The sequence below is a fragment of the Tympanuchus pallidicinctus genome, unplaced genomic scaffold (assembly GCF_026119805.1).
Source record: "Tympanuchus pallidicinctus isolate F22 unplaced genomic scaffold, pur_lepc_1.0 scaffold3, whole genome shotgun sequence".
Taxonomy (NCBI): Eukaryota; Metazoa; Chordata; class Aves; order Galliformes; family Phasianidae; genus Tympanuchus; species Tympanuchus pallidicinctus.
The window spans coordinates 55,218,911-55,239,820 of record NW_026294747.1 but is presented as its reverse complement, the minus strand read 5'-3'; the positions used below and the strand labels follow the sequence as shown (position 1 = coordinate 55,239,820).

The window sequence follows — 20,910 nt, the reverse complement described above, 5'->3', positions numbered from 1 at the left end:
GCCTTGAAGAGCAATCAAAATATTCTTTAAAAATAAAAGAAAAAAAAGAAAGTTTATTTCCTTTCTCTGGAAGGCTGTGTTTTAAGGGCAGGCAGTGCAAAGTATTCATCCCTCTTGGTGGAAATAGTTTCACTTTTTGGACTGAATCTAAACACAATCGACAACTTAATACACCCCTGCCAGTGATTCATTCCCTGATCTGACATTAGCAGACTGATTAAGTCAACAGAGTTGTAACAAGTGGTGCTTTATTAAGATGACAAGCAGGGGGTTTTTTAATTTATTCAGCAGTGAAGTGACAGTTTAGTCTGAATTAGGAAGACGACAGTCTACATTTTGGGGTATTTGCTATGAATTGAGTTGAAGCTGGGACTGGCTTGTGATAGGAGTGCTAGAGAGGCATATGTACACTCGATATTGCTAATGGTCTTATTAGTTGAGATCATTTGTAGTTAATCTGATTCCAACTGTATCTTTTCTTCTGTAGTTTCCATTCCTGACACTTATCTTTACAGATGGACTCTCTCTTCTTTGACTGTCTTTGTAAACCTCACCATACGTGTTCACTAATCCAATGTGTGCAGTAATCGTTAGCAGTGTTACTCCTGTTGCAGTGTGCACTAGGGCAAGCTAGAGGAGAGACAAATTGCATCTGTTTGCACGTGGGGGAAACTGATTTTCTTTGTTACTGTTTTGCAGCTGAAAACGAAGTTAAGTGAAACACTGTCGAAACTCAAAGTTGATCAAAACGAGAGGCAGAAGGTAGCTGGTGACTTGCCCAAGGTAAGCAGATACCCTTAACAGTTACAGATGTAAATACAGCTGAAGCCCTTTCAATCTGTAGTTTTACAGTGCTGGAAAATGTGCTGTTTCCAACTGCCTGCCTGCTGGGGTGTTACTGCACTCACTGCTTTCCCAAGTGGCTGAGGCTGTGGGTATAAGAGCTTGTGCATGATACCTGTGGGTCTTCTGAAATGATAAAAATGCAACAAACAGCTTTGTTTCATTACCCACAAGTGTCTCTTGTCCATGATAATTTTATGCCAACAGGTGATTTGAGGCTGACAAATAATTCTTTATTTTAAGAAACCCAGCCTAATAAAACCCCATCTCACAGCCCTACACCCACATCACAGCCTTTTAAAGCTTTTAAATCCAGGCTCAAATGGTGATGGTTACAAGTTGGCTCACAAGCCATCTGCCCATTTGCACGTGGTTACAAATTGGCTGTAGCCCAGGAGACTGCAAGTCTTTCAAGTTAGCTCAACACAAGCTCAGTGAGACAAGCAGCTGGGTTACCTCTGCTTTTCTGCGTTGGTTGCTCTTGCAAGATGGATTGGAGTGGAATATCTTTAAGGATGTGAGGTCTCAGTGCTGTCACTCCTGGGAGGAACCTCTCATGGGAGAACTGATAAATGGAGGGAGACAAGAATAGCCTGTGGAGTAGCTGAGGCCAGGCTCTAGGCTCTACAACACTTTGTTCCTTCTGTGATGCTGTCTTCTCAGCCACGAGTACGAGATGAAGATGGGAAGGAATGTAGAAGCCTTAAATAAAGGTTGCTAGTGGTCTGGGGTTAACAGCAGTTCTTCCAGGCGTCTTTTACAGCTGTCCTGCCTCTTGAGGTACTCTAAGACCTGTCAGTGATGGGCCAGTGGGGTTGACAGAGTCACTAAAGCACTGCCAGGAGGTGAGAAGACGAAGGAGATCTGCTATGATAAAGTGTTTAAAACCTTTTGCTTGGGACAGTTATGCTGGGTGTGTACAAATGAAGGGAGCTCTACTGATGCCTGTGGTTTGTGGCGTGCTCAGTGTAAATACAGATCAGCAATCAGGCTTCTGGAGACCTGCCTGTGCAGCTGCTCTCACATGAAATGAAAAAAAAAATACGCAATTTTTTTACGTAGTAACTTGATGTAAGACTATTAGAGTTTCCCCCATAGAATTGCTTTAAAATGCAGGCAGGCTGACACACGACGTACTGATTGTAAGGAGACATGTCAATCTTGGCAAATGTATTGGTCCCCTGAGCAAATCTGGCATAAAACACATTTCCTGCTGAACAATGATTTCCTGTGTCTCTAATGCTGCTCCTGGAGAGATCGGGGGGGGAGTTTCAGTTCTCAGCCTTTGCTAATTGTTGCCTCCTCTGTTTTGTTTTGTGTTTTCCCACCCTGCAGGCCCAGGAGTCCTTGGCATCTCTTGAGAGAGAAATTGGAAAAGTTGTTGGGGATGCCAATGTTATTGAAAACAGCGACGTTCGCACAGAGTCGGTGAGTGTTTCTCTTGTGCTCAGAGCAGCACAAATCTCATGCACAGTATCAAGTTTGGGAAGTTAGCTGCAGCTTAGGCATGATTTTGATGGGGAGATAAAAGCTTGATGAAACTTCCTGTCTCTCAGCTTGTCACAGTGCTTTCTTTCTAAGCATTGGGTGTTCCACTGTCATCTGGGTTATGACCTCATTCCTGTGGGTCAAATTTGCAAGAAGGAAGGGAAAAGATTCTGGATGTGAGATCTGGCTGTTGGTTTGAGCAGAAGTGGGAAGAGAAAAGTTAAGGGAAGTTCCCCAAACTTGTCCCTTCAAGAAGAGATGCTACAAGTAAATCTGCTGATTACTAAGTAAGCTTAAAATATTGGCAATTGGGTTGGCATAAGTAATACCAAAGGAAGAGGGCAATCTTGAGTGTCCTGGGAAAATCTCTTGCCAGAACCTTGAGCCTTTTGGTTCTCTGCAGCTGTGGGCAGGAGCCTGCCATTAGCCACAGATAGGTGCTTAAATGCAACTCCAGCTGGCCCCTGCTCCATTCTGTGCTGACCTTGGTGTGGTCCTGCAGCAAGGTCATGCTAGTCTTTGTCAGTAAGCAACCAACTCAAGTGCTGCTTTGTGCTGTGAGCACAGAACTCTGCAGACTGACTGTTTTTAGGTCCTCTGGTAACTGGATTGCAGTTGTAAGATCTGGAATTGGAGGACCATAAAGTGGCTTTTTCTCATGTTGATGAGTAATTGCCTGAGCCTGTGGGTTACTGTTTGCATGGAAGATTGCTGAGCTGTTTCTGCAGCTGGTAATCCCAGAGTGCTGTCCCTCACCACTAGTACAGGTGCCTGAGTCCTGGTGTCATAACAGGGCTTCCCCACCTCTGGAAACAAAAGCATTCTCATCAGCTTCGAAATGGCTTCAGAAGAGCTTTCCAGTAGGCAGCTGGGATGGGTATAGCAGATGTCTTCCCAGCATGTTTTACACAGCTAAAAGGCGTCGGTGAAACTCATTACCCGTTTCCATCTGATGGATAGAGTGGTAGGAAATGCTGCCATTTGAGGAGGAAAGGAGCACTTGCTGGTAGGATGAGTAATTCATATCGACTCCTTTTAGCCACTAAAAATATGTGGCTTCATCAGTTGAGACAGGAAGCTAGGAGTCCTCTAAGGAGCACAGTATTAAAGCTTTTGTAGTCATTAGCAGGAAAGAGATGGCTTTTTTCAGAGTGATTGTTCATGGATGCTGATCGACCCATGTGTTGTGGGCTTCCTACCTCAGGGCCAGAGCTGCAGCTGGGCTTGGGAAACCACTGATGTCCCAACCCTATGAGCTGCTTTCCTGGAAGGGGTGTTGGGTCTGCTGAGCCCTCTCCTGTGCTGACAGCAGAAGCCAGGTGGTGACAATTGGGTGCTCCATGTCCCTGTCTGCAGCAGGATGGAAAAAAAGCAGCCCTCTTTAAGTCAGTGACAAACTGCTTGTTTTCTGCTATGCCTACCTGGCCTTCCTTTGGGCTTGATGCCAGGGGCTGCCCAATTTGCTGAAAAGGCAAGTGCAGGGTTTGGGGCAGGGCTAACAGCACAAGCTGACCACCAGAGGAATCCATTGTCCTGCCTATTCCTCCTGCTTGCAGTGCTCAGAGTCAGCCAGGCCGTGATGCTGTCAGCCATGGCATTTCATGGCTGGTAATGCTGGCCAGGTGTCCTTAGATGTTCCCTGCTATGGCCAAACCCTGTCTGTTTGGGCTCTCACCACCTCAGCCTGGCAGAACCCCTCTGCTTTATGTATCGCTCCACTGTGGCTGTGTGGGAGCATTGTGGGGCCCTATCCAGTTTTCCTGTAGAATATCTGTTGCTTTATTCTTAGGAGTGTGGAAAAACAGTCCTAATGAACCTGTAATTAAGCCTTCATTAGAATTAAAAAAAAAAAAGTTAATTGTCTAAACACTGCTGTAAACAGGTAGCCATTGGCAGAGGCTGAAATTAGAACATTATCTCCTTCCTTATGCCTTTTTTGCTGCTGCTTTTTTTTTTCAGAACAAAAAAACCAGCAAAGCTGTCTCCCCAGAAGCCTCAAACCCCAGCTTAAAATAGCTGTTAGATTAAAAAAAGAAAGTCTTCCAGCCACTTCCACCTAGCAACAGGGACTTTTTATTTTTTGTTAAGAGGGACCTGAAAACACATGCTTGCAAATGAGCATATTTGTTCCTTCTGGGTACTGGAACCAACCCACAAAATTGAGAAATGCTGCTTGCACAAACCCTCAAACACATTCTGTGTGTTTTCGTTAGACTCCTTTTCTTTCTATTTAAAAATAGACCATTTGGGCTTTCTAATTAGCTTGCTTCCTTGTCACTTATGGGACTAGATGATGACTAAAGGCTGCCTTTTAGTGTGCTTTAAGGAAGTCGTTTATATTCAGCAGCTCTCTTAGGCAGTAAACTTATTTTGAGGATTATATGCAATCTAATGGGCTTTCTTCCCTGAATCTGTGTGAAACACTCCATCCTTGAAAACTGAGAATGCCGTACATGTGGAGCACAGCAGGGGTGAATCTGTCAGCTCAGTGCCTGTCAGATGGAGCACCTGATCGGGGACGTCCCCAGGAGGGAATGAAATCATTCAGGTTCTGAGAGGCTCCTATGGCCACCCCACTGCCTCTCTACTTCCCCACATCCCAAAGGTGTTCTCCCCCAAGCCCCAGAACTATGGGGCCAGGGTGCAGCACCAGCCCCATAATGCAGCTGTGGGCCAACAGAAGCTGCTGTGTGCCTGAGTTGAGCCCAAGCCCGTTTGAAGACTGGTCAGGATTCGACTCAGTGAAAGCTGAGGATATGTCTGTAATTCATTGGTAAGCAAGGCTGAGCTGGATGGAGTCCTGGGCAGATTGATCTGATGGGGGGCAACGGCGCATGGTGGGGTTGTGGGGGAGGGGGGGGTGCCTTAGCTTCTCTTCTGACCCCAAAATGATGATTCTATGATTAGTAAAGCCACAAAATAGAAGGGAGGAGGAGGCAAATGTAGGTGAGAAGGGCACTTCCTTGAGGTGAGGGCTGGGGGGGAAATGGAGGGCTCCTCCATTGCTTCTGCTTGTGGTGGTTTCTATGCTAACGTGTGTGCATTCCCAGTGCTGTTGGTCAGTGCCGTGGTCCATTCATTAGCTGATATGCTAATTGCACTCGCCTTTCCACTTTAATCAATCCTTAGGAGATTGCTGTGTGAATTCTCACCCTTGACAGAGTTGCTTTTCTACTTCAGTAAGGGTAAAATGGGTTAAAGCTATTGTACAATGCCAATGGTTTTTAGAGTAGAAAAATGTTTACCAGTTGCACGCAAGCAAAGAGCTCTGCAATACATTGCTTTGTTCTCTTGCCTGAGCCCAGAGTAGTTTCTGTAATGGTGCAGGTGGTTGAGTTTGATTTACTGCCCTCTCTGCGTTACAGCAAGTCTAGCCGCGTTGCGAGCCAAATGGGAGCTGGGAAAGTGGCCCTCTCTGAACTTGCTCTAATTTCCCTTAAACCCCAGGGAGAGATTTGCAGCAGCATTATGCATCAGTCTTGTTCTGTTAGGAGAGCTGCTTTCAGCTGGAGTGCGGTTGGCTGATGCTGAGCGCTCGCAAACGCTGCCGTGTTCATGTTGGGGATTGGGTGCCGCTGTAGCGCTGGCACCGAGGCAGGTTTGCTTATTTTTAGCTGATGAATTGCAAGGGGAAGCTCTCCTGCAGGTCTGTCTGCACGTCTGTCTTGGGAGCTGAATGAGGAGCGGTTCTGATGCGGAGTTGGTGCCTCTCTGAAGGAGGCAATCAATAAAGGTAATCAAACAGGGATTATAGCGCCGTTAGCGCAGCACGCCTGACCTGGGGAGAAGGGCGGGCAGGAGGGGAAGAGTCCACTTTGGAGCTGCAGGACTTCCCTATTAATATGAAGCTGCTGGACTCCTTTTAATAAAGAAAAAGGAGAGAAAAAAGTGAGCTGGGTGTTTCCATTGCAGGGCAGCTCTGTCACCGTGCGCCCAGCAGCGCCGATGCAGAGGATGAAGGGTTGGATGTCCAGTCAGATATCCCCAAAAGATTTCTCTGGGTTGCTGACTGAAGCTCAGTTACTCAATAGTGCTGAGGACATGATCCCCAAAAGGGCAGCAGACCAGAAAATGAAAGGCTTCAGTGGCTTTTAGGCTTTGAGTTCCTTGAAAAAAGACACGGGACAAAAAACCACAACCTGGGGATGCCATTCAGCCATCTCTTCTGCTGACCTCAGCTCATGGTACACTGAAATCACCAACAGCTCCAAGCAGCCGTCCCTTTCCCACCCCATCAGACAAGCCCTTGGTGGTCCTGCAGCCTCATTCCTCCAGCAGCAGGCTCAGAAACCATCCTACAGAATGACACGTGCACTCTGTGGTTTGTAGTGAGGCTTGCAGGGCCGTGGCTTGGCACTGCTGTCTGGGTCTGGCTTAGCTGCAGTTGAAGCAGCACAGCTCCTGGAAGCAGGGAGCACATGTGATCCTTCTGGAGCCAGGGGGCAGCGATGCTGTGTGCAGGTGATTCCTTGGAATGGGAAATGGCTTCTTGACTTTGAACAGTGTTCCCTTTAAATGTGGCTGTAACCCTCTGACTTACAGAAATTGTTCCCATCTGTGTGAGGAGCTGTAATTTTATACAGATGAGCTAATTCTAGACTTTCTTGGTAATTAGATTGTAAATGAGTTTTTAATGATTTTTTTTTTTTCTTCTTCCAGGAATTGACTGATAAAAGACTAAATGTGGCGGTGAATCTTAACCAGGATGTAGGTCATCTCAAGAAGCTGCTCGTGTCAGTAAGCCAAATGCTGTCAAAGGGACGAGAACATTACCAGCTAGTAGGTGGGTGTGCAGGGCTGGGGTGCTGCCCCGTGATGGTGTGGGATTTGGTTTGGGTCTGACAAGACGGGTGTTAAAACCTGAAGCTTCCTATCTGGAGGCATTCAAGGCCAGGCTGGATGTGGCTCTGGGCAGCCTGGGCTGCTGGTTGGCGACCTGCACACAGCAGGGGTTGGAGCTGGATGAGCACTGTGCTCCTTTGCAACCCAGGCCATTCTATGGTTCTGTGATCTCTGTTGCTGTGCTCTCAGACATAAGATCTGAGTTTTGGGTGGCCCTGTGTGAAGCCAGGAGTTGGACTTGGTCCGTATGGATCCCTTCCAACTTGAGATATTCTGCAATCTGCACTGCATTAAAAGCAGTATTGGTAGGCACCAGGTTTCTTCCTCTCTGGGGCCAGGTTTCACTCAACTGGGACTGACCTCGCATCCATGACCCTCTCAGTTCAGGCACACAACTCTTTATCCTTTGCAAAGTTTTGTTCCCACAGTGCCTGTGCATTGTTTCCTTCTTCCCTGTTACAGGAGCCAAGTGTCTGTACTTGAAGTGTCTGTACTTGTAAGCTCTGATTGCTTTGGGATTGGGGATGTAATGTAACCCCCCTGGGCTTCCCTCAGTTAGCAGCAGTGGTGTGCTGTGGTCACAGGGATATGAATACCTAAAGCATCAGCCTGGCATGAACTCTTGATCCGCTTACAGACGCACCAACAGGGCTTTCATTTTAATATTCAGCCAGCTTTGAGACCTGGGCTTTGGTGGTTGACTGCATCATGCTGCTGAAGTTCTGAAATGGCCCAAAGTGAGCCGAGGGTTGGCAGAGGTCATCCCAGGGCCAGCAGTGGGTGAGGCCAACGTGTCAGGAACTGCTGGGCTCACGTGGCGTTGTGTCTTTCTCTTGCAGAATGAAGTCACGGCGAATCGCTGATCTGAGGATAGCAGAAGGCATTGTATTATATTTTGCCAAATTAAAGCCTTATTTATGTTTTCACCCTTTCTACTTCGTCAGAGACACTGAACAGCATTTTGTCTTTTCTAATCCTTGTTAGACTACTGATTTAAAGAAAAAAAAACCCGACTCTGTAGACACCTCCAGAGTTTAGTTTTATAATAACAAGAAAACCTGTTTGGATAATTAGACCTTGACATTCCTGGAGAGACAGTAAACACGTAATCTTTTGTCTTCTTTTGCTCAGTAAAACTTGTTCAGAAAACTCCAATGTGGCAAAGTCACCAATGGGATATAACATTTTAATACTGATGTTGTACACTGTTTTACTTAAATACATTTTTGGGATTAGCTGCCTCTGACTTCAACCTCAAGTAAACACTCCTTTTTTTTGGTTTTTTTTTTTTGGTTTTTTTTTGTTGCTAATGTAATCAGTTTTTGTAATGGTGTCAGCAAATAAAGGGATGCTATTATTTGTGCTGTTTCTGGTCTTGGTGTTGGACACGCTGGGCTCAGGTGAGATTGCCAGCTCTGTTTGGAGACTTTCCTTCCAGATGGGGGTCTGCTCAGGTCGGAGCTCAGAGGTGGAACAGGGATTCCTCTGGGTGTGTGGGAGCTCAGGTGCTTTTCCTTTCTGGGATGGTTCAGTCTGGAGAAGAGGAGGTTCAAGGGAGGTCTTACTGCTGTCTACAACTGCCTGAAGGGGAACAGTCAACCTCTGGTCCCAGGTAACAGCCATAGCACAGAGGCGACGGCCTTACATTGTGACAGGAGGTTCAGGTTGGGTATTAGGAAACATTTCCTAATACGAGGAGTGGTGAGCTGGCACGGCTGCCCAGGGTGGTCACCATCCCTGGAGGTGGCAGGAATCACAGAGATGTGGCACTGAGGGATGTGGGCATGGTGGGGTGAGGTTGAGCTGGGGGATCTCTGGAAGTTTGAGTGATTCCATGCGTGTCTGAGAAGAACTCTTCAGTTCTGCATGATGTTCTTGCTGAGCTTTGTTCTTTTTGGGACTCAGACAGCCAGATAGGAGAGCAAGAAGCCTCAATGTTGCACCACCCAGGAAACCAGTGAGTTTCTCGCAAGTCCTGCCAGGATAGCTCCGAATTGGGAAAGAAAAGCTAGAGCCTGTATTTCTGTGCAGAGGTTGCCTTTCATGTCTGCAGTTAAGTAAACCAGTGTTGCTTAGATATGTTATGTCACTGAGTACAACTTAGACTGCTTGTTGGTTCTTTGAAGCACTTTCTAGTGCCACGGTCGTTCCTTACAACTGGATCTGAGGGGAAGCCAAGCCCTGGAAGGTCTTCAGGTTCTGGCCAGGTGCTGATCCTTCAGCAGGCAGCTGGAGGCCTGTTTTTGTGGGTAGGCAGCAGCCGAATCACAGAACCACAAGATGGTTTGGGTTGGAAGGGACCTTAAAGCCTATCCCATCCCAACCCCTGCTGTGGGCTGGGTGCCACAGATGCAGCATCCAGAGGAGCAGGGGCAATGTGGGAGCACGTTCTCCAGGTCCTTGAACTTCTCCTCTGGGTTAAGCTGCAGAGCTCAGTTTCAAAGGGGTGAGAACTGCAGCGTCATTCCCTTTCCTCTTGGCAAAAATCCTCCCTGGAGAGGACGTGCAATTTATTTATTGTAATAAATTTCAGTGCAGGTTTTCTGCTTTGCTTTAGGAGGGATGTCCCAAGGTGTTAAAGGCAGCTGCAAGAGCCCGGCTGAGCAAAGCCCAATGCCCTCTCTGGAGTGCTGGGATAGCCCCGGGGATGCTTTCATCTTGGTGTCCTCCCCAATCTTTGAGCACTGCAGCCTCTGGCAGCTGTCTCTCCAGTCTGGAAGGTGGTTTGGTCACTAGGAAAGCCGTGCCCTGGGCATCTGCTACAATAAAACACGAGGGCTTAAAAATCAATTGGAAGGAGCTCGGTCATCACTGCCAAGTCTCCCAGCTGCAGCCCCGAGCCGTAGGCCTGCGCTAGAGGGAGACAATGGCTGATGGATGCTGAGCTGGAGAAAGGCCAACCCTGGGATGCTCAGATGCCAGCAATGGGTTTTTAATTGCAATTTGCTCCTGGAGAAATCGCGTGCATCGCGGTGCTGTGAGCTTCCCAGCTTCAGAGCGGGTTTCTTAATCGACCTCTGAGAAACGGGAAGGAGAAAGGCAGGGGAAGGCCCTCTGTGTCCCCACTGCAGCTCCGGGAGCTGTGCATCCTCATAGTCCCCAAGTGTGACTCCCCCTCCTCCTCCTGCTCCCCCCCCACTTCCCTGCTCATCTTCCTGGAGCTGCTGCTGGCTTTTCTTGGCCCGTGACTCACTCAGCTATTTGTTACTGCGATTAAAAAAAGAAATCTCGTGCAACTTTCATTCGCCCTCAAATGATTTTTGCCATTAAAGCAGTTTGTGGTGGTGCTGCTGTGTTTTCTCCCCAGGGCTGTTGGTGCTCTGGGCCACTCATGTCCCATGTTTCCCTCACTCAATGTTTTCTTTTACTGCATCGGGCTCTGTTTTTAAAGGAGAAGCCAGCTGAGAGCAGTAGTAAATGAAAAATGGCTCTGCCAAAAGGGCCGAGCCACCCCAGCCCTTCAAAACGACTGATTTCCTGTGTTTTGGCTGGGAGAGGATAAAAAAAAGTTGTTGTTTTCTTTCCTAGAAGGAAAGAAAACAGCATCTCCCATCCACAGTGGTGATCTGCAGCAGATTGGGACCCGCTTCAGCCCGACGCCTGGAACCCATCAGCCACATTTCCCCTTCTTGAGCCATCCTGGGATGACAGATGTCCTGCAGCCCTGTGCTGCCTGATTCCATACAAAAGACTGTTCTTAACATGTCCTTTATTTCCATTGTTTTGCCCTGGCCGTATTTGGGATGCTTCCAGGTCCCTGTGTGCCTCCATCCCCCCCATGCTGATGGGTGAGCTGTTGGCTCCTGCATCCGCAGCACGACCCACATGTGGCTCCTTGGAGGCTTTGCTCAGCTTCCTGCTGCTATTTTTGGAGCTGTTGCACCTAAGAATATGTTTTTAGGCTCTCGGGAAAGCAGGCTCTGCCTTTGTGTTGTTGAGGAGCTAATTAAACTGGTAGGAAACACAGGCTTTTGCCCAGGGCCTGTTCCCTACTGTTAGTTTTTTCTTCTGTTTTCCCCATTGAATCTTCAATCTCAGCCCCGTGAGCAGAGTTGGCTGCAGACCTCTTCAATGCTCAGCTGGGTGAGAGATGGGATTGGGCAAATGGGAGCATGGTTAGTGGGCATTTGGTGGGGTGGGTTGGGGTTGGGCCCAGGGATCTTCATGATCTTTCCCAAGCTGAATTATTCTGTGATTCTGTGAAATGGTTTTGGATGATGAATGGCATCCTACTAAATTATAGACACCTGGTGTTAACGTCACCAAGGGCTCATCAGGCCTTTGCTTTCCAGGCTCATCAGCAGTTATTTGTGTTGACAACCTCCTCTCCAAACACAACCACGGGTCCATTTATGTCTCTGAGGGACCAAAGCCACGAGATGGATGGAGCCCATCTTGGGCGATCCAGGGGCTCTGCTACTTGCAGGGCACCTTTGGGTAAAGCACTCATCCACTCCCAGCCCTGCTTAAAGCTTGAAGAGGGAAGAGCCAAGTCCATATGTTGGAACTGGATGATCTTTAAGGTCCCTTCGAAGCCGTTCTATGATATCTAGTCCTGCACTGAGAACCAGCTGCTTTGCTGCCCTTGGCAGTTGGTTGGACTTGGTGATCTTAGTGGTCTTCTCCAACTGGAATGACTCCATGCTTCTGTGCTGATGACATCCTTGGAGGCCCGGCCTCTTATTTAAACAAATTGACTTGTCCTAATCCAACCCTGCTGAGAACAACCTGAGCCATGTTGGGCATGGGGATATTGTTCTTTAAAGTCCATGAATATTTCAGGAGCAGGGCAAGCAGTTCTGTATCAGCAGTGCCAGTGCCGGCTCATCATTATTAATTTAATGGATGCAATTGTAAGTTGGCTGAAGATGCCTGACAGTTGAAATGACAAGAGCAGCTTCCCCACAGCCTCAGTGGGGTGCTCTGCAGAGGAGCTTTGTGTGTCCAGATAAAGGAGTTTGGGGAAAACTGAGGTTTTGCTGGCTGTTCAGCAGGGCTGAATGATAGAAGTGTTTGGTTTGGAAGGGGCCATACAGATATCCAGTCTCAATGTTCAGCACCTATACGGTGTGTTCCCAGTTCCTGGCTTGGTGCTGCAGAGATGATATAGGAGTAAGGGCACCGAACAACCTGATGGAGCTGGGTCCTGTCCCCAGCAACGTGGGTATCTTGTGAGCATCATCATCATCTTTCCCATCTGAAACAGGGAGGCAATGACGCCTCCCTCCTCTCAGGGCAAGTGTGAAACCTCATAAGGTTTGTGGGGTTTCCCTTCCCCTTGGATTCTGGATGCTGTCACTTATAGCGTATTTGTCATAGACCTTGGGGTGTTTGATGGGTTGTGGTACAGCTCTGTTTGTAGAGTGGTACAGCCAGTGTCATGGCTTTCTGAAGAGGAGGAGGAGGAGGGTCAGTTGGATTTTAGGAAACATTTATTCACTGAAAGAGTGGTGATGCATTGCCACAGCTGCCCGGGTAGGTGGTGGGGTCACCATCTCTGGAGGTGTTCCAGAGCCATGGAGATGTGGCACTGAGAGATGTAGGCAGTGGGCATGGTGGGGTGGGCTGGGTTGGGCTGGGGGATCTTGGAGGTCTTTCCAATCTGAATGATTCTATGATTTGGTGTACGTGTGCATGCATGTGCCTAGCGCCTACTGTTAGGGTTGCTGTTGCCATTGGTGCTCTCCTGGTGTTGCAGACAGCAATGTGCTGCTCTAAGAGGTGTCAGCGTTCATGTGAGGGCTACTTCTAGTTACAGGGGCCACTGTTCATCTCCGTGGCTTTGTTTGCTGCTGACAAAAGCCAGCTCAGGAGGGGGGCTCTTGCTAATAAGCTACATGTGTGCCACAGCAGTGATATATTGATGTGTTTTTAAGAAATACTCGCTTTAAAAAGGGACACATCTGCATCCTGTGTTAATCTGCTCATTACAAGACCACAGGTTTGCCAACGCCTGCTTTGAAGAGCTGCTCTTCATGTTCACTGCTACGGTGTTAGATCTGTGCCTCCTGAAGGGGAGGGAGGTCTGGATCAATGAGGACTCACTGTGATAATTATTGTCAGCCTTCAAGTTTGGAGGATGGAGGAGTGCTGCGTCCGTTAAGAATAAGGAGGGCGCTAACCCAGGAGACGATGAGCCTTTCTGTAACCAGAAATGGGGGCTCATCCTCCGTGTCTCCGTGTTCCCAAATCAGGTGGGTGCCACTGCTGGGAGGGGTGACAGCTGGAGAAAAGGGCTGGGCACTGCTGGAGTCACTCACCCTGGCTGTGGCCACCATGATGGCTAGCAGTTCCCAGCCAGCCCATCTCCTGTCACGCTCGTGTTATGACTTTGTTCCTATTTCTCTAAAAAGCTGCTGCTTCCCCCACATGGCCTCTGTTCCCATTCGCTGCGTAATGAACACATTGTGTACCCTGTGAGCAGGGCAGCGGGCATCGTATGGAGCTGCGATTGATCTGATTAAAGCACTGAGCTTACATAAACCAACAGCCACAGACACTTTGAACCGCTGCTTCCCAATGATGTTCAGTGTTTCCCATTCGTTTATTTTCTCCCGCTTTCATCATTTTTCTTCTATCAAAAACCCCCACAACCCCAAACTTTTTTAATGTGAAACCCAGAGTTTTTCTTGTTGCTGCTGAACAGTGAGGATGAGGTATCCTGGAGTCTTTTAATATCCTTTGCTACGTGACAGCAGAAAATGTTGCCAAATTTCTTCCCGTGTAGAAGATCCCATGTGCTGCTGCATGCAAACTGCAGTGCAATTGCACACTGCATTTAGGACAAGGGGGAATGGCTTTAAACTGAGACAGGGGAGGTTTGGGTTGGATATTGGGAGGAAGTTTTTCAGCCAGAGCGTGGTGAGGCACTGGCACAGGTTGCCCAAGGAGGCTGTGGATGCCCCATCCCTGCAGGCATTCAAGGCCAGGCTGGATGTGGCTCTGGGCAGCCTGGGCTGCTGGTTGGTGACCTGCACACAGCAGAGGGTTGGAGCTGGATGAGCGCTGTGCTCCTGTGCAACCCAGGCCATGCTGTGATTCTATGATTCCAAGTGCAGCTGGAACACTGGGTGTGGGTGATGCTGCTGCACAATGGTTTTGCCCCATCATTGTGGAGCAGCACACATCCTCTGTGGGTGCTGCCTTGGGGTCTGGGATTTGGGAGCTGGATAGTTTTGGGGCTGCAGTTCTGTATTCTCCTACAGGCAAAGCAGGAGCTGGGAGGGGAAGGATTCTTTTCCAGTGCTCTTCTTTGGAGGGTGCCAAGCTCTGGAGGAGGAGGTGATGGAATGAGTCATCAGTCTAGCAGGCTGCTTCTCACCCTTCAGTGCTGCTCCCACGCAGGAAGGTGGTTTTCTTTCCTTGTCAGGGGAAACAATACAGCTTGTCTTGCTGCTCCTGCATCTCCTATAGCTGCCAGTGCAGGGCAGAGCACCGGGAAGGGCAGAGTCACAGTGGCACTCTCTAGCAGCAGATGAGCTACGTGAAGTCTCCTCTTCTGTGTTGATGCAGGTGATCCGTGGCAGAGCTGTGCTGGTGTGGGATGTTGGGCAGTGCATCACTGTTGGGATGAGGGCTGATAGGTGGCTCTGATGGAGACGTAAGTCATGCACAACTCCAGCAAGCCAGATGTCTTCTTGCTCAGGATAAAGTAAGGAATGCTACTGGGTGCTGTGGTGGAGCCCCAGTTACTAAGCAAGTAAGTTCAGTTTCTCTAAGTGTGAAGTCAGTGGAGCTGCTCTCAGCCATGGCCACATTGGCTGGGCCTCATGTATGGTGCATGCTGGTGTCTTATGGGGCCAGGGATGGGATGGGATGGACTTGTAGCCCCCAGCCCTCCTCTCTCTCCTATTCTTGTGCCATGGTGTTGCCTTCTTCCCCCTTCACATCCTCTGCTCCCATCCATAACTCTACCCAGCTTTCTCAGCAGACCCTGCTGTGCGCTGATGGAAGAACTCTAGGGGTGCTGGCTCCATGTCTGGGCTCTCTGGCGACAAGTGGGCTTCCCAGCTGAGGCTGGATGTGACTCCAGCCCCGCTCCTCCAATCCAGATCTGCAGGAGCCTGGCACATCCAGACTGATTTCTGGCACCAGCACGAGTGGGAGGTGACCTCACTGGTGACATTTTGAAATTAAAACGAAGCTGCCCACCCACATGCCTGTGGCTGAGCCCAATCAATGCAGGCAGAGCACGGGCTCTCAGTCTATCCATCCATCTGCCCATGCCCTCACTGCTTTTCCTCCAGCCCTTGGGCTCTGCTGCGTTAAGGAAGGTCGGTGCCAATATCACTATCTGGATATATATATTTTTGGCTACTTATGAAGTGTAGCCTGAACTAAAAGCCTATTGTAGCGAATAGTAGGCTTCTTGTGTGGCATCCTTGAATAGGAGGGGTGTTATCCCATCCCCATGACAACCAGCATTTGAATTAAGAGCCGTCTACTCAGAACAATTTGCCGTCACATGGTTCGGAGGAAACACTTTGAAACCCTTGTAGTCCTTTCAATAGGCTTGATTGTTAGTGGTTCCCAAACTTAATCATTACCAGGGCTCTGCAACAGATAATTACTGTGCTTTGCATTTTTCTGCCCTGCACGTGACCAGCGTGGTCCAGGGATACGGGACACGATGCTGCTAGCAATCCCACTGACATATAAACATCTCAGTGGTTGGGGGGTTTTGTTGCTGATGACTTTCTTACATCTCAATGTCTGGCCCAGGTAAGGGAACAGACACTCTGCATCCCATGGGAGCAGCACTAAGGGGGGATCATGTAGGACTTGGGCACAGCGCTTGTCTGGAGCATCAGAGCCGTGCTGCTCTGGCCCTATTGCCTCAGGCTGACAGCAGGGCAGCAGCTGGTGTCCCCTCACCCTGCATTAAAATAATTTGCATTGTGTGTGAGCGGAGGGCCGTAACCTCATTTGCAATTTCTGTGCCTGCCACATGTCTTTCTTTAACGGGGTGTTAAAATGGAGGGTCCCCAACCAGCCAGACTGGGCAATGAAAGGTTGGCAAGGAGGAAAAGCTTTTCCAAAAGAGTGGTGATGCAGTGGTACAGCTGCCCAGGAGTGGTGGGGTCACCATCCCTGGAGATGTTCCAGAGCCATGGAGATGTGGCACTGAGGGATGTGGGCATAGTGGGGCCTGGGTTTGGGCTGGGGGGATCTGGGAGGACTTTTCCAACCTGAATGATCCTATGATTCCTGGTAGGTGGATGGTTGGACTGGATGATGGTCTTTTACCAATGGTGATGATTCTATGATTCTATAATTCTATGAAACAGAACCCTTTTCCAGACAGAAACAGGCTTCAAAAAGCACCATCATGTTGTGCTTGGATAGGACACTGCTGTCCCCCTCACCAAAGCCTCCTGTCCACAGCTGGTTGGTGACACCACTGCTACCCTCCTGTGCCATCATTCACCAAGTTGAGTAACTGCATCAGCTCTGGTCATGGGCTGTAATAGGAGATATGGAGATATAAGAGTGTAGAGGATTAAAAGATTTCCTTACCTTTGGAAAGGCTCAGGACATCGATAGGGAATACATAGAAGGTGGAATTGTCCTGCTTCCTCTGGGGTGGTGGGAAGAGGGAGGAGGGGGCTGGCTGGTGCTGTTATAGTGGTATTGTTGCTGGGTGCTTATTATCCCAGCTGCTAATTTCTTAATATGAAGAGCAGAAGGGAGGATGGTGCTCACCCATCCCAGATGTACTCATCCTTGAGCATCACGTTCCTTGCAGGAAGGTTCACCAAATGGCTCATCTGGACAGAGCTGAATCCAAGCCAGGAGACCACAGAAGTCAAGAGGCTGGTGTCCTAGGAGCTTCCAATTTTAATCCATTCAATCCTTATCCTCAGCTGGGCTGAGCATTCCCAATTGCTGGTGACTCCCAGACGAGGAGGATGAAGGACTGCAGGGCAGCTTGGTGTAAGCATATCCCATGTCATGAGTCGGGGAAAGGGGAAAGGGAGGATGTGAAGTACTTTAAGAGCAATAAAACACTAACGGCAGTGTGCAGTTTGAAGGCAAAGATATTATTCCTCCAGCAGAGGCCTGACTGTAGTTGTTTTGTGTGTTTGAGTGAAGAATAATGGGGTTTTACAAACAGGCTTCAAAAGGGAAGCAGGGGCACTGCAACCTCCCGAATGGCACAGACAGCTGCTTTTCAGATGAAACCGCCTAATTTTACAGCTCTTTTGTTCGCTGCTCCTAAAGAGAGCTGCTGCTTTTAGTTTTGAATGGGAAGCAGAGAAGGAAATCAGAGAAATTAAAAAAAAAAAAAGCCTGAACAACCTCTCTGCAGCAGCAGGTGTTTTGGATGAGAGAGCATTTTGCAAGCCCCATGCTGGGGACAGGCTGGTGGTGATGTGCTGGGTGACACCAGGGTGGGCAAGGGAACTGGCACTGTCAAGGGACTGGGCCAGCAGCTGCCCGTGGGAACAGGCTGGGAGGTATCCCAGCCCTCAGCTCTCTAACTGAATTTGCTGTTAGGTCTGCCATTGGATTTGCTGTTGGATCTACCATCAGAACTTGCCTACAATAAAATCACCATGAGCTTGAAATGGCAGATTGCTCTGCAGCAGTGGGTTCCCTTAGCAAGCTGGGCTGGCTTTGTTGTAAAAGCACTTTCCTCTACAGTTTGGTGCTGTCCATAAATAATGCAGTTTCTGATTATTTGGAGAAGGAATTGCAAAAAGGAACCGCTGTCATTGTCTCCTTATTTTGCTGATGCATGAGTGCTGAAGTCAGCTCTGGGACAGACATGGGGCTCACCTAATATAAGGTAAGGTTTTGAAATATTCTGAACTTTGTTGCTCCTCTCCTCTCCTCTCCTCTCCTCTCCTCTCCTCTCCTCTCCTCTCCTCTCCTCTCCTCTCCTCTCCTCTCCTCTCCTCTCCTCTCCTCTCCTCTCCTCTCCTCTCCTCTCCTCTCCTCTCCTCTCCTCTCCTCTCCTCTCCTCTCCTCTCCTCTCCTCTCCTCTCCTCTCCTCTCCTCTCCTCTCCTCTCCTCTCCTCTCCTCTCCTCTCCTCTCCTCTCCTCTCCTCTCCTCTCCTCTCCTCTCCTCTCCTCTCCTCTCCTCTCCTCTCCTCTCCTCTCCTCTCCTCTCCTCTCCTTGTTTTGTACCAGTGTCCTCATTTGGCCAAAATGCCAAAGAACCAGCACTGTGACACCCATGTCCTTTGTTAACAAGCTATACCTACCTTACCCTGGCATTTTATTTTTCATAAAATCAAAGAATAGCTGGGTTGGAAGGGATAGCAAAGATCATCGAGTTCCAACCTCCCTTCCACAGGCAGCGTTGTCAACCTCTAAATTGGACACCAGATCAGGCTGCCCAGGGCCCCATCCTACCTGGCCGTGAACACCTCCAGAGAGGAGGTATCCACAACCACGTAGCCCTGAGCATGTTCAGCATTATGAGAGCCACAAAGCTGCTCTTGGTTTCCTGGCACCTGATACTTTTAATGCATTCATTTACATGCGGAGCAGCACACACGTGTACAGCATTGCTGTTGCTGTGGCAGGGGTTAGCCGGGGTGAGCAGCCTGCTGATTTCTTTGCCCCCAGCTGATAAGGGAAAAGGAAGTTAATATTTGTGTTCCTGCAGCAGCCTTGTCACATAGGAAAATAACACATGGAAAAATCACATTTCCAAAGGTGCCCCTCTTTCCTGAAGCTGAACTAGAATTGCTTTGCACACAGGAGCTGAGGTTGCTCGTCTGTTCTGTATGAGTCCACCTGCACTGTGTGCTCTGGGAGTGCCCCAGCTCTGCTTTCAGACCAACACCATCTGCCCTAAAATGTTACTGGTAGGAGGGGTCTGAATGGGGAGCAAATGCTGTATGATGGCATTGCCCTTTGTTCTGTGCTGAGTTTCCTTTGCCCTATTTCTCCTTGCCCTTCAAACCCCAGCCTCAAGCCAAGCACACCTACATCTCCATATAGATATGTTTGGGGTTTTTTTGTAAGAAATGCCAAGTTTAATGAGATCTGTGGGGTTCTCAATGTCATTCCCAGCTCCCTCTGCATGGCTCTTGTCTCTGGAGATCTCTTTCTTCTTGCTCATCTTTTTGGACTTGAAGTCACCAACATGAGATGTCTGCATGCAAATCCCTCTGTTCAGCTCATTGCTTCAGTGATGGATGGATCCTGGATGGTGCACATACCTATTTCGCACACTTATCACAGGACAAGTTGAGCCCATTTTCTCCAAGGCTGGCATGGCCTTGGTTGCCAGTGTTGGAGCTTGGATGAGGTCTCTCCCAGTTGGGTCTTTAATTTCACTGCTCCAGGGCTGCCCAAATCTCTGCAGTTTTCTTCCCAAAGGCAGAGCTTGAATCATGCTCAGAAGGTTACTTGGGTGTGGATTGTTGTCTCTGAGTACCCAAATTTCTCTGGAGGAAACACTTGGAGTCTGTTTGGTTGGTGTAAAACGTGGTCTTGTGTGCTGTTGCAAGTGGGGGCTTAGAGATGGCACAAGCCAGTGATATGGGAAGGAGAAATGGAAATTTGCACCAATATTGGTGTACAGAGATTGATAAATCCTCCCAGAGTGGGAGGATGGTGCTTCTTGTTGTTCATGTTTTGGCCTCAAGTTTCACCAGGGGAAGTTCAAGTTGGAAAATATTTATTTTCCAAAAGAGCAATCAGTTGCTGGCACTGCTGCCCAGGGAGTGGTGGGGTCACCATCCCCCGAGGTGCTCCAGAACCATGGAGATGTGGCACTGAAGGATGTGGGCAATGGGCATGGCGGGGTGGGTTGGGCTTGGGGATCTCAGAGGTCTTTTCCAACCTGAATGATTCTATGATGCTATGATGATTGGAGGTTGCACAAATGAAGCTGGGCTCTGCGTGTTCATGTGCTTTCCTGGTGCCAGTGGGTAGCTTACAAAGTGAGGGTGGCACATGGGCATCCTTTGGCATCTCCTAGCCATCACTTGGTCCCTCCCTCCCAGCACTGGCTTTTCCCACCCCAGGGCTGTGCCCAGCCAAGCACGAGGCTGTTATTGTCTGCACTCAGACAATAAGGGCCTATTGTATTGTCTTAATACCAGGCCAATCTGGCAGTTAATCGGGATATTTGGAAGCACCTCAGCTGCTCGTGCTGACACAGGGTCCTGAGTTCCCTCTGCTAATCTCCCCCAGGCACTCAGTTTGTTTATTTTCACGTCCCCACACCGGATAATGCACTTAAGCTGGTCACAGAGAATTCACATGAATAAGCAGGTAATTCTGCGACTTCATTAAGGCACAGCAGTAATGTGAATTCACCTATTGCCTGTCCTCTGGGCCCTACTCACGAGAATTTTTAGCATGAATTGATTTGGGGTTTGGGGTCCCAGGGGCTGCTGCAGCCCCTCCTGCGCTTCTGTTCTGCAGGAACACGTTTTCCTTTTTTGCTTCTCTCCACAATCAAACTGTTATGACAAATAATTATTGTGGAAAGTTTCTCTTTGTGGAAAAATGTGAAGCCAGCTCGCAGGTATGATAACAAACAGTTCACTGGCAGCTGGATGTGGAAAACCTTTCCCACCCCACACAACACAAAGCAGAAAGGGGCATGCTCAGACACGAGCATTCACAGATGGGGTGGGCGAGGTGTTGATGGGGTAGAGGCTTTGGGGCCACGCTGTGTCCTTGTTTGTCCCCAAGTGTGGCTCAATACTTGGGAAAGCAGCACATGGTGCCTCTGAGAGCACTGGTGGTGTGTGTGATGCTCCTGCCACTGCC

The 20,910-nt window shown here is 48.9% G+C and overlaps 1 protein-coding gene across 9 annotated transcripts in view; it reads left to right on the top strand.

Moving 5' to 3' along the window:
• The window catches only part of KTN1 (kinectin 1), a 69,942-nt gene extending 61,412 nt beyond the window's left edge, over window positions 1–8,530 (top strand). For all 9 annotated transcript variants that reach the window (XM_052696518.1, XM_052696522.1, XM_052696521.1 and 6 more), the window contains 4 exons: window positions 700–783; window positions 2,179–2,271; window positions 6,991–7,114; window positions 8,013–8,530. In XM_052696518.1, the coding sequence (XP_052552478.1) occupies window positions 700–783; window positions 2,179–2,271; window positions 6,991–7,114; window positions 8,013–8,017 (306 nt within the window). In that variant the 3' untranslated portion in view covers window positions 8,018–8,530. The remainder of the gene's footprint in view (window positions 1–699; window positions 784–2,178; window positions 2,272–6,990; window positions 7,115–8,012) is intronic.
• Window positions 8,531–20,910: the final 12,380 nt, after the last annotated feature.